Here is a 13,164-nt window from a genome sequence, read left to right on the forward strand (position 1 = left end):
CTGGGCGCAGAGCTGGTTCTGTTCAGAAAAACCCTCCACCCCCATCCGCTCAGCGTGACCGTCAGCCTGCACAGCGTCACCGCCTCACGGGGAACCCTCAGCGAGAGCCCTGCCCTCGAGGAGAGACAGCTGACCCTGGACCAGCGGCCCTCGTCCGGCTACGACGTGTTCGACGTGTCGGCGGTCCTGGCCGCGAAGCCTCTGGACGTGGTGGGCTTCCAGCTGCGCTACACAGACGAGAGCGGGAGCCTTGTCCTCCATGAAGTGCTAACACAGAGCCTGTACTGTCTGAACAGAGGCTCAACAAGTGAACCCTTGCTTGTGCTTTACCAGGCCCACCCTCTTCAAATCTGACTCTGTCACTGGGGCAACTGCACTTTCTATTAAAACGAGTCTAACCCATTCAGTGTTGGCGAAGGTGTCTAGATATGCAGACGATATGCATGTTTATTGGTGTTGAGGGGAAACTTCAACACAGACGATAGCTAAAAGTAATCAGCTTAAATAGGCAGAAAGACATAGGACTCAATATGTCATGGGATCATTTTCATCACTTAATTCCATCACATTACAAACAAATAATTGGGACCGAGCTAGGACCACGATCACATCAAGTCAGTTGTTCTTGCAAGTAAACTATGTATTAACTAAATATATATTTTTAGATGTTTCATCTTTCATGAGCAGAATAAACAGGGTACTTTTAATGTTTGTTTTTAACCATTTCAGTATTATAGTGTGTAAAATATTGTAATCACTTCGGTTTGTTGTGTTTAATTTGGTCCATTCGTGAAGAATTCATGTAACGTGTTCACTGTAAGTAGTAAAACCAATTGTTACTGCAGTGTGTGAACTTCTTATTAAACACAGAAGGAATTTCCAGACAGATTTTATGACTCTGTGCAAGGGGAATTCGTTTTTTACAACCTGGACCTCATTTCCGTCATAAAATACGATCGTTTACTCAACCATATAACTTTTGTGGAAAAATATTCAGCCATGTTGCAAAAAACTATCAGTATAAAAACTACAGGTAAACAAGCTGACCGTCGCATGTGCGCACGTGGTGCTCAGAGATGACATCATCCAGGTCAGAAGACATCATCCGGGGTTTGTAGATTGACCCCTGATAACAGGTAACTCCGGACTCAACCGCACTAGCTTACGATAACAAAATATTGGTGAAATTAATGAGTTTCGCGGCAGATAACGCGTTATTTAGAGGCTGCGTTTCGGTGCCCCAGTCACTCCCACTATATGGATATACGCAGATCTAAATATCTCCCAAACGACTACAAATTACACAAAAGTTATATGGGTGAGTAAACAACCGTATTTTATGCCAGAAATAAGGTCCAGGTTGTAAAAAAACAGTAGTTCCCCTTTAAGGTGTTACAGTGGCAGGTAACAATAGTGCAAAATACAAAAAATAGCATAACATAAGACAAGAGAAACTATATAACAAATGTTGAGACAAAAAATATTTACTTGCATCAGGTTTAAGTAGCTAACCAAAAAGTTATATATAAATAAAAAGCGAATTTCCTAAATATTTAAAACTGCAAAATAAGTGTATTATAATGGTTAATATACAGTAAAAGAAAAAATAACAGACGAGTTTTATTAATTAAATTATGCTTGAAGACGATGTCGCTGTTTCTTTCAGCACTCTTATTGAGAACGACACCGGAAGTGCTTCAGCTTTCGCTTGACGTGATTGGCTGAGGTCCGTGCCGCTCAACTCGTCCCCCAGCCAATCACCGACGACCTCCGCCGCCATCATCGTCACCGCCTCCTGCAGCCGTTACTTGCACCAGAAAAAAAAAAAGAAAGGAAGAAAGAAAGAACGCGGAGGGTCATTTGTTTTTCTTTGTTTAAATCATTTAGTTTGCGGCTTTAACTCGAGTCATTTCTTCTTCTTCTTGTCGCTTCTTTTTGTTTCTCTCTCTCTGGAGAAGAGAGCGGAGAGCGGAGTCCGTCTCTCGTCCGTGGTCATGGCGCCGAGGCGGCTTTGAAGCGAGGACTAGAAATGCATCCCCGGAGCGTTTGAACCTGTTCCCTCCCGCAGCACAAAGCCCGTGAAGCAGCGAGGCCCCGTGTTTTCTCCACGCACCGAGACGCCGACGATGCTCAAACGATGTCGGGGAATCACTACAAAGGCCAAGAAGTCAGCTGCTGCATCAAATACTTCATTTTTGGATTCAACATCCTCTTTTGGGTAATAACCTTTTTTATTATTATTGTTATTATCCATTTATTATTAATTTAATTTAGCCCACGCATCTGCGCGTTCCCTCCAGCATGTATAGAAAGGTTATCTTTCAGTTAACACCGTTATTGTGACCGTGTTATCATGTCAATGACAAAAGCTGCAGCTCAGCCCAAACAGCTAATCGGCTTTTTGTAGTGAACTGACAGCTCAGCTGACGTCCATAACACACACATACACACATATATAAACACATACACACATATATAAACACACACTGCGTGTCATTTCCTTCAGTTGGAATGACGTAATGTGCTTTTAAAAAGTGATGTCACCCATGGACAGTTACGCATTGTACCCATTTTGTTACGTCTATGATCGCAAAACACACAAAATAACACGTTTGTTCCCATTTAAAAATATATAATAAAAATATATATTTGACATTTCAACACTGGTCATAATTCTTAGGTGAAAATTTACAAACAACATGCTATCCTGTACGCTCAACATAGGCTGTATAAAAAGTGGACGACATGCAGTGTAGGTCATAAGCTCCGCCCCCCCTCCATGTTAGTGGATGGGATGGTTTCTGTTATCGCTGGTGCATCGTTCTTTTTGAGAAGTTTTGTTTTTTGTGGTTATTTGACGCAGTAGAAACGTGACATTGTGATGATTGACAGTTGTCATGACGTAATATGTTTTAAAAAGTGATGTCATCCATGGACAGTTACGCATTGTAACAATTTTGTAAACACGTTTGTTCCCATTTAAAAAATATATATTTGGTATTTCAGCACTGGTCATGATTTTTTTGGTGAAAATTTAAAAATAACATGCTATCCTGTACGCTCAACATAGGCTGTATAAAAAGTGGACGACATGCAGTGTAGGTCATAAGCTCCGCCCCCCCTCCATGTTAGTGGATGGAATGGTTTATGTCATCCGCTGGTGCATTGTTCACGTGTCCGTTCTTTTTTGAGAAGTGATGTTTTTTTGTGTTTTTTTGACGCCATAGAAACGTGACATTGTGATGATTGACAGTTGTCATGACGTAATATGTTTTAAAAAGTGATGTCACCCATGGACAGTTACGCATGTACCTCGGTTTGGAGGTCACGTTTTTGTCCCGCATTTTAAAATAATAATAATATATGTATATGTAAATACATTTGACATTTCATCATTGGTCATAATTCTTAGGTGACAATTTAAAACCAACACGTCGTCCTGTACGCTCAACATAGACTGTAAAAAAAGTGGACGACAGTCAAAGCAAGTAGAGCTCCCCCTGGTGGCTGGCTGCAGTATAGGTCATAAGCTCCACCCCCTCCATGTTTTAGGTAGTTAATATATAACGCAGGTGCATTGTTCACGTGTCCGTTATTTTTTGAGAAGTTTCTCTTTTTTTTTGACGCCACAGAAAACATGACGTGACATTGTGACGATTTCCAGTTGCCATGACAACCGCTCAGTGAAGCGTAACTCAAATGTAATACGGAACACATCATTACGCAAATTGTTGCAGAGAGGGTTAGGCCATTTCCGGAGTAGAGAACGCAGGTTTTCCGGAGCCAGAGCACGCGCTACGATGAGCTAGCGATAAGAAAATGCTTTGTAAATCTCCAGGGGGAGGACATTTTGACAAACTGCTTATTGCAAATTGAAAAAGCTATTTCCTGCACATCCTCCCTCTAACAAGATATGTCTGATGTGCTTCCAGCTGCTGGGCATGGCCTTAGTCGGCATTGGACTGTGGGCATGGAGTGAGAAGGTGAGTGCTATAATCAGTCATAAAACCTTGTAATATCAATCGACCAGATATAATTAAAACATCTCGTTGAGTTTCTCTGTATAAATAATTTAGAAAATGCAGCAAATCTGGTCCCAGGTCACTTGCGGCCACTGTTCTGTCCCGACTCAGACTGAGTGTGCTGCTGTTGTGATCCCGTCTCTCCTCTCCAGGGGGTTCTCTCCAACATCTCGTCCATCACGGATCTGGGGGGTCTGGACCCCGTCTGGCTCTTCATGGTGGTCGGCGGCGTCATGTTCATTCTGGGCTTCGCCGGGTGCATCGGAGCGCTGAGGGAAAACACGTTCCTGCTCAAGTTTGTACGTTTCCACGACGAGATCCCCCTCCAGCAGCGAGGAGCGACGGCAGGTGTTTACGGATCGTAGTCTCATTTTTTGTTTTTGTTTTTTTTCTTCTCTGCTGCAGTTCTCCGTGTTTCTGGGAATCATCTTCTTCTTGGAGCTGACGACGGGGGTGCTGGCGTTCGTCTTCAAGGACTGGATTAAAGACCAGCTCAACCTGTTCATCAACAACAACATCCGGGCGTATCGGGACGACATCGACCTGCAGAACCTCATTGATTTCACTCAGGAATACGTAAGCTGGAGGCTACTGATCTCAGTCTTCTTCACTGAATAAAGGTTGAACTCAGACCTCGGAGACTTGCTGAAACATGCGTTAAGATTTACAAGTACACCCGTATTAACATTAATATTTCCAATTAATATTTGAGTTTTGCATCATTAGATCCTGATCTAATAAAATGAAAGACTTACGAGTTTTGCTAGCCAGATGACAGATGTGTTGGGATTAACTGTCCATGAGTAAATGAGAAAAAATACTACACTAGTGTACTGGAATTACAATCTGAAACAATATGTTCTTAATTCTTACTTTCTCAGCAAATTCACACAGCAACGAATACAAATTCATTAAAATTAAAACACGTAGCGCAATTGTTCGTATCGAAAATATGTCATTTTGTGTTTTTCGCCTGCCAAAATCAGGGACTTCATCTTTTAAATTGGCACTTAAAGGGTTAAAATCCTAATTTTTTTTTTTTATCTGGACTGAGGTTTATTAACAAATTTATGCAAATAAATTTGATATATTTTTGCAGCAGTTAAAAGTTAGACGCTGTTTTCAGCCACAAACGCTATGAAAGGATAGTGGTTTTGAACAGTTCACAAGGGTTAACCTAACCAGCATGTCTTTGGACGGTGGGAGGAAGCCGGAGTACCCGGAGAGAACCCACGCAGACACAGGGAGAACATGCAAACTCCACACAGAAAAGGCCCATGGATTAGAACCCAGAACCTTCTTGTTGTCGTGTTTTATTAAACTGTCATAAATCTACCCTTTAATAAAGAAGGCGCGTTTCTCTCCTGACTGCAGTGGGAGTGCTGCGGTGCGTTTGGAGCGGACGACTGGAACCTGAACATCTACTTCAACTGCACCGACGGGAACCCCAGTCGGGAAAAATGCGGCGTTCCCTTCTCCTGCTGCACCAAGGACCCGGCGGTATGACCCGTAGCGCTAACACACTTCCCCTGTGCACCTTAAAGCGTTGTTAGCGTGGCTAAACTCTTTGCGCAGCAGCTCACTTCCTAATCAGGTTTCCTCTCTGCGTCGTCTCTAGGAGGATGTCATAAACACCCAGTGTGGATATGACGTCCGAGCTAAACCCGTAAGTGATTCGTCCGTTTTCTAAATTCAACACTGGTTTCAAAACGTATACTTTAAAGGAGTGAGTCATGTTTGCGCAGGACGCGGAGCAGAAGGATCACATCAACGTGAAAGGCTGCGTGCCGCAGTTTGAGAAGTGGCTGCAAGACAACCTCACCTTGGTGGCCGGGATCTTCATTGGAGTAGCGCTGCTGCAGGTCAGATCCGTTAACCGGCTCCTGGAAAACACATATACGTCGTCCCATGATTTCATTTAGTTGCCAATGTATGTTGTTGTTTTTTTGTGTGTTTTTTCTTCCATCTACAGATTTTTGGAATCTGTTTGGCCCAGAATTTAGTGAGTGACATCGAAGCCGTGCGGGCGAGCTGGTGAGAAAACCTCTGCAACCTCTACTCATTCATCCTCATGCACGCGGCGCTTTTCATCTATCATACACACCATCGTTTGATTTGCCTCCATGTCTTTCTGTTATTTTATGTTGATGCATTGAAAGTGAGTAACGCTTAACAGTCTGTTTAGGAAAGGACTAAAAGCAAAACTACTGAGTTATATTTGGCTCTAAAAATGACATGCTGTACCAGGTGTGTCATCTTGTCCCGGATCGTCTTGTTCGCACAAAGTCCATTCGCCTATTTTGCTGAAGAACATCTAAAACTACAATCGTCAAACTACACGTTAGTCCCCGACTCGTAAATTAGCTGCACCGGCTTCTGGTTGTTAACATAACTAGCAAGTTCCTATTTAAACCTCAGACTTCCCACCAGTCCCCTAGAACTGAAGGAACTACTCGGATGAGTGGTGAAACGTCTTCTCAAACAAACTCTACAAGTCCAGTTGCCTTTTTTGAACCTTTTTTTTGGATGTCCCCGACGATCACAGCTTGATTTCGACCTGTGTCATGCCAACACGGTGCCGGGGACAAACATGCAGGAAACAGGAATCTAAACCAGAAGCTGGTAACCTTTACCGCCCCGTTTGGGGTTATGGGTTGCTAGTTGTTTAGTTGGGATGTAGTGCCAGTAATTACGACGAACCGACGCAGGCGACCGTCAGTTGTCGAGTCCAACGTCCACTCGTAGCTCAGATGCCGTGCGTTTTTCAGGGTTAGTGTTATTGTCGGGGCCGCTGTTGTTTGGTCTGAACTGGGATCTGCATCCTGTGCTCACAAGTTAAGGCTCATAGACCCCGTAACCTACGTACGTAGCCTACGTTGGCGCTCGTCAGTCTGTCTCGCTCTGTAATAACTCCACCCAAACACTAGTGGGCGCTGTGTCTTTTTTGCCAGTTGGGTTAATTTTTGTTTCCACTTCCTGCTTCACTTTCAACAACGGCGACTGAAACTTTCGCCGAGATTTCGCCAAAAGACGAGCCGTACAAATGTTCCTCGATTAACCTTTCCTGGACGTGTTCCATCTTTATTGATCCAAAACAATCGATTCGGAAATTGCCGAGTTGGAGAAGCAGCTACTACCAAGCGGACCAATCACAGCTCTTGTGGTCTGCGTCGCCGCGGCTCGTAGTTACATTTCGGCGCTTGGATCTACGTAGGGTATCTATCTACGTAGGGAATTTGGTATCTATCGGTATCTTGTTAGCATAGGTTCTGTCAAAATGGTGTGAGACAAAATAGATGAATGGACAATTGGGGAAATAAGAAAAATAAATCATGAAATTAAGTTTTGAGCAGCAAGATCTGAGGCCAGGGTCCTAGGCAACCTTAAGCCTTCTTCCTTTAAACTGACAGAAGCGGAGAGGAAAGGCGACAGGCCATCTGTCACCAGCTTCCTCATCAATTAAAATACAAGTGTGGGTTGTTTGAGCTCTCCATCACGATGCCAGAACTCACCTCACGCCTCATTCTTCCTCCTCCTCCTCCTCTTCCATGCTTCATCAGGGTGCCCCCCCCTCTCTTCATGCGCCGACTCCCACCACACTCCAGCAAGAAAGCACCGGCTTACTACTCATGAGACGCTCACGCACACACATGCTGCACGTGTGTTTGTTTGCTGGTGGGTGTGATGGATCCATTCGGTGTTCTGTGTCTTCTGTCGAGCGTTGCCGTGAATGTTTCTCTGCTTGGTGTGTGTGTGTGGAGCTGTTGGGTTGTCACGCTAACCCTAGGAGTGTTGTGTGGAAGCAGGAGTGTGCTGTTGTCACTGTTTAATCATGTTAAGGTGGCAGTCTCGGAAAGATCTTCATTTAAATAAATGTTTCGCACGGGATTAGTTTTACCTGGGGACTACGTGTGATTTAGAAATTACCACCTACGTATGTGTTTCCGTGTGACTTAGGGTTATGACGTCTCTTTCCGGCTACTTTTCGTTTCACTCCACTACCTGTCAGAGAACATTTTAAACCTCTACACTTTCTGACAGCTTTAGTTATTGTTCAAATTTGGATATATGTATTTCCACCTATACTGGTGACATAATAAAATCCAACACATCTGTCCATCCCAACATCTGTCCAAACTTTGATTTATAGCACAGCCTTCGTGATTCTTAAATCAAAAAGAGGCCATTTTTATTTTACAAATCACCGACATGGCCGACTCACACGGGACTGAGATCACAGACGACATCCGCAATTATTAAAAATGACTCGAGGTGCCCAGATAAAATTAGTCCCGTGCAAACAGGACCTAAGACGCTAGTTGGTGCCAGATGAGGTGATAGGACAACCGGGGCTGAGCTCATCTCCCGCCAATGAAATTATAAGAGAGTCCAATCCATGCTGCGCAAAATCACAATCTGTGTGGTTGGGTACGAATGTTCTAGCCCCCGTCTTTCTGCTTTAGGGGGTAAGGAGAGCTAATATTCAAACGTCCAACCGATGTCACACAGGAGACTCCTGCAATTGACGCCTATTGACGTAGATGTAATAAGAAAGGAAAGGAGATCTTGGAGATTGCCACTTTAATCAATGAACTGATATTAAAGTAGAAACGAGCAGTAGGAGTTATAGCAACTTGCCGATCGTAGATTTAATAACTGATGATAATTAAAAACACTAAAACTTTACAAGGCAACACTGTCCAGACTCCATACGTCAGAAAAGGGGAGGGCTGGCTTCCTTTGCTCTCCACGCAGCACCTCCAGATGTTTCAGTATTTGGTTGTGTTAGCTAGCGAGCTAGCTAGCTAGCTATAGAGCCAGTACCTAGCAGTTGGATAGTAGGTTAGGAACCCGCTTATTAAGTTTAAGTGCAGATGTTTGAAACACATATGTGCAACCAGAACCAATTACTTTAGCACAAAATCCAAAACAAATGCAAACCAAACTAATGCTCAATTAGAAAGTTGACGTGTTCTTCAACGTGTTGAAGAAGTAGGACAGAGTAATGTCAGGTGGGTTCAAAAACAATTATATTTCACATGTTGTTTTCTTTGAAAGTTGTATCCTCCCAAAGAGACGTGTCAGGATTTTCTCTATACGAGGATAAAGGCCGTTACATACTCCACGAGAAGCAAGAAATTTGTTCTCGCAGCTTGTTCTCGACACGTCAACCGGGCAGAACTTCTTTTTTCTTGTGTGCTGTCCGGTTACTATTCTGCAATTGGTCAGAAATTGGAAGTGGGTGTGGCTAAAGCCGAAAAGCAGAAATGCTAGCGGCCACTCTGTGAGCTCCCAGATGCCAATGTTTGCAGTGTGACCGCTAATCATGCCCAGGTAGAGATCCCAGGTGTGATCTGACGGACACTGTCGTCAAAACGACCGTCCGACGTCCGAAAATAATAAGAAAAGTCGTCATCAGTCTCCCGCATCTCCCACAATGCTTAGCGTGTGTGACGTACGCTGCAGTGGGCGGACTCTTTGAGAACTTCCCTGGAGTTCGGCGCTTGAGTTTAAATGAGCGTGCCAGAACGAACTTTGTTCTTGTTCTTGCTCACGTGGACGAGAACAAATTCCTCGCTTCTCGCGGAGTATGTAACAAGCGTAATTTGTCAGTGTTCGTAAAAATTACATCATAATACATTAGAAATCCTCGCATTCCACCGACCCACCTACTGCACTAGAGTCAGGATGGTTGGCAGCCCTGGAGTCTGAACAATCCTTTTGTTTTCTCTACTCAGTCCAGCTCTCTCTTATCTGCTTTGTAAAACCCCGGAGTCTTGGATCCTAGTTTCTGATTTGCGAATTTTACTTTTTTGTTTGTTATTCTAATGAACTCTCTTCTCTCTTTCCGTCTCTTCTCCAGTTTCTTTACCTAAAGCCGAGGCAGCGTTTCCATTCTACCAGGTAACAAAAACACATTTTAAAAGTAAAAGAAGTTGGATCACGTAAAAAAATAAAAAAATTGGTATTCATTCAGTTTTGTCTTATTTTCTTCAGCTCCATCTTTGAACTCGCCGTCGGGGAGCGCCTGGAGTCACTTGCACCATTTCCCTCACTGAACCAGCACCTTTTAGCAAGGCACTAACGTGTGAAACAGCTCCGTATACACATATAAAATATATATAAACACTGTGTGTAACTACTGTAAGAAAAAAAAAATGGTTCGACGTGATGCACTACACGCAGTTTTGATAGCCGACATGTAGGGAGTAAGAGTTTTGATAAACCTTTTTGATATTAGATCTGTATTTTTCACTAGTGGAAGCTCACGGCCTGTCGCTAAATTCATCGTAGAGGAAGCTGTAAAAGAAGCCGAGGCGTACGTTGTTTTTTTTTTGTCGCGTACCTTTCTACCACTTGGCGCAGGACTGAGGCGGCACCGTACGAGGACGTTGCAAAGAAACTTGCACTACATGATTCAAGTAGTCTCTAGGAACCTGAACACGGCTGTTGATGTTGTTGTTGTTGTTGTTGTTGTTGTTGCACTAACCAAGAATTTACCCCGCTACTGTTCGTGTTCAGTGACTGTTTAGCTAATTAAATGAGGGACTAGACTCGTGGTACCATGGTTGGACGACCAATGGTTGGTTACCTCTCATGTCCAAGCTGTCCTGTCAACGCTACTAAGACTAGAAATAACGTCCTTACAACAAATCCATCTGAAGGTAATGGAAGGTTGCGGCAGGAGGTTTTCCTGGCGCAAGGTGTTTCGTCCCGGAGGCGTACCCTCCTCTATCTGCTGTAGCTCCACAAGGAGGCGCCGTCCTGACGAGAAACTGTCCGGCCGTAAATTTTGGTAACTGGAGCGGATGTCGTGTCGCATTTTTGCCGTGGATATCGTCGCCCCATTAACTCCCGCACCGACTAAACGTAGAAAAGGTTTCCTACAAGATTAGTGATGCACCGATCAGGCATAACATTATGACCACCTTCCTAATATTGGGTAGGTCTCCCTTGTTGCCTCCAAAACAGTTGTGACTCATCGGAGAATGGACATGGGCCTTCTGAGGGTGTCCTGTGGTGTCTGGTAACACAATGTTTTTGCTAGGGTTTGGGATCTAGTGAATTTGGAGGCCAGGTCAACACCTTGTGCTGTTCTTCATGTGTTTTTTAAGTTGTTCCGAAAGCCTGTGAAGGTTCTCAGTCATCCAGGTCATGGTATATCCAACAAAGGTTCAAAAAAGGCAACTGGACTTGTAGAGCTTTTTTGAGAAGACGTTTCACCACTCATCCGAGTAGCTTCTTCAGTTCTAGGGGACTGGTGGGAAGTCTGAGGTTTAAATAGGAACTCCTCCTGGAACTTGCTTGTTGTGTTAACACCCAGAAACCGGTGCAGCTAATTTCCATTAACCGTTAATTCCCACCAGTCCCCTAGAGCTGAAGAAGCTACTCGGATGAGTGGTGAAACGTCTTCTCAAAAAAGCTCTACAAGTCCAGTTGCCTTTTTTGAACCTTTTTGGATATTGTTCCTAAAGTGTTTTTGTGTGTGTTCCGGTGTCAGGCTGCTGCCATCAAGGAGTGTCATTGCTATGGGGTGGGGAAATGTGATGAAAGTTTCAGTCACAATTGTTGAAAGTGGAGCAGGAAGTGAGAAAAATGAGCCCGACTGGCAAAAAAGACACAGCGGAGACTAGTGTTTGGGTGGAGTTGACGAGAGCACAAGTATAAATGGCTCGCACCAACGTAGGCTACGTACGTAGGCTACGGCGTACCTTAAAAAAAAAAAGCCTTAACATCCAAACGAATGCCAGGTCCGAATGTTTCCCAGCAGAACGCTGAATTGTCACAAGATGGTCAATATTATTCACTTCACCTGTCTGTGGTCATAATGTTGTGGCTGATTGGTGTATTTAGCACGTGGGAGTTGTACTTTTTAACCCGTTGCCTCGTACGACACTCTATTGAAGATTAACTAGTATTGCTCAGTCCTGTTCATAAAACGTCACATGAAGAAGAAGAAGTCGTCACTGTAAAGTTTTCCAGCCTTTTAACTCGTTGTATATAAAGTGTGTTTGAGGCTACGTCACGTACGTAGCTGTTCACCCCCTCTGACATTTGTCTGTGAAGGTTCTCAGTCATCCAGGTCATTGTGTATCCAACATATGGATATACCACACTTATTACTACATCTGCCAATAAGCTAATATTAGAACACTATGTATTAGAACGTCATTCGACACTGACCAGAGGATTTTTAAGACTTTTTTTTTTTCTTTTCCAAGACTTTGTTTGACATGTTTTCAGTCTTTACTACGGCGTTCATGCACTTCAACTTGAACGAAAGCATATTTTGACGCAGATCCCATCGATGCAACGTAATGAATGACAAGCAGTGTATAAATCTGGAATTACAAAACGAAAAAGTGTTCTTTAATGAGCGTTACTTTTGCCGTTTTAAAGTGATTTTCTGAGCTGAGCATTTGCAGCAGTTCAGTATTTTATTTCCCAAGCGTGTTAAGCTACTTTAAAAGGGGTCAACACTGTTAGTTTTTTTTAAATATTTTTTTTTTTATACTAAATATTTATTAAACGATTAGATTTGGTTTCATGACACTGAAAACGTTACAGTATTGCCGAAGCAGATTTTTTGCTTTTGGAGGTTTGGAGGGTGTTCATGCAGTCACGCTGTAAAGACCCACTACCTGTTCCCACAAAGCTAAGTCACCGATTGTAAAGCTGATCACGGTGTGTCCCACAAGCATTGTACTGTAACTACCTCCTCTCATCTTCCTGTCTCATGTCCTGTTTAAAAAAATAAATAAATAAAAAGAAGGAAATTGGCTTGATTTTAACATCAAGTCAAATTAATTAATAAAGCAGACAAAAACACAGCGCGTTAGACGTGTTTTTTTTTCTTCTTCTTCGGAGCTCAGAAATGTGTTTATGCATTGCACCTCCCACACATCATCTGTCACTGTTCCTGGACGTCCTCTGGTGTCTGTCGCCGCCGCCGAGTCGGGCGGTCTGTCGATCGGGGATGCAAATGTGGTGTAAAAAAAAATTACATTTTAAAAAAAAGGTGTCAAACATACAGCCTGTGGGCCAAAAGCAGACCGCCAGGGGGTCTAATCTGGCCGGCAGCATAAATTGTGCGAAAGTGCAAAAATTTTATAATTTTTTAATGAAAATAACTACTATTCTT

At 43.4% G+C, this 13,164-nt stretch overlaps 1 protein-coding gene across 3 annotated transcripts; it reads left to right on the forward strand.

The window, feature by feature from the left end:
- Positions 1-1,829: 1,829 nt before the first annotated feature.
- On the forward strand, positions 1,830-12,845 carry tspan5a (tetraspanin 5a). 3 transcript variants are annotated; one of them, XR_014699079.1, is made up of 11 exons: positions 1,830-2,218; positions 3,933-3,983; positions 4,175-4,321; positions 4,428-4,598; positions 5,397-5,522; positions 5,641-5,688; positions 5,768-5,884; positions 5,995-6,056; positions 7,583-7,697; positions 9,886-9,926; positions 10,020-12,845. XR_014699079.1 is itself a non-coding variant. In XM_084545058.1 (10 exons), the coding sequence occupies exons 1-9, from the start codon at positions 2,138-2,140 to the stop codon at positions 9,896-9,898; spliced, it is 816 nt and encodes a 271-aa protein (XP_084401184.1). In that variant the 5' UTR covers positions 1,830-2,137; the 3' UTR covers positions 9,899-9,926; positions 10,020-12,845. The 3 variants fall into 3 exon arrangements, 2 of the variants coding, with proteins under 2 accessions (XP_084401184.1, XP_084401183.1); XM_084545058.1 differs by lacking the exon at positions 7,583-7,697; XM_084545057.1 differs by lacking the exons at positions 9,886-9,926; positions 10,020-12,845 and having other exon boundaries at positions 7,583-7,939.
- Positions 12,846-13,164: the final 319 nt, after the last annotated feature.

Source organism: Chelon labrosus (assembly GCF_963514085.1).
Source record: "Chelon labrosus genome assembly, chromosome: 1".
NCBI lineage: Eukaryota > Metazoa > Chordata > Actinopteri > Mugiliformes > Mugilidae > Chelon > Chelon labrosus.

Bases quoted from the DNA above. Each gene is read 5' to 3' on its own strand.
- tspan5a (XM_084545057.1), top strand. From the start codon at position 2,138: ATGTCGGGGAATCACTACAAAGGCCAAGAAGTCAGCTGCTGCATCAAA. The intron at 4,322-4,427 runs GTACGTTTCCAC...TCTCTGCTGCAG, and splicing joins ACACGTTCCTGCTCAAGTTT to TTCTCCGTGTTTCTGGGAAT. The intron at 5,885-5,994 runs GTCAGATCCGTT...TTCCATCTACAG, and splicing joins TTGGAGTAGCGCTGCTGCAG to ATTTTTGGAATCTGTTTGGC.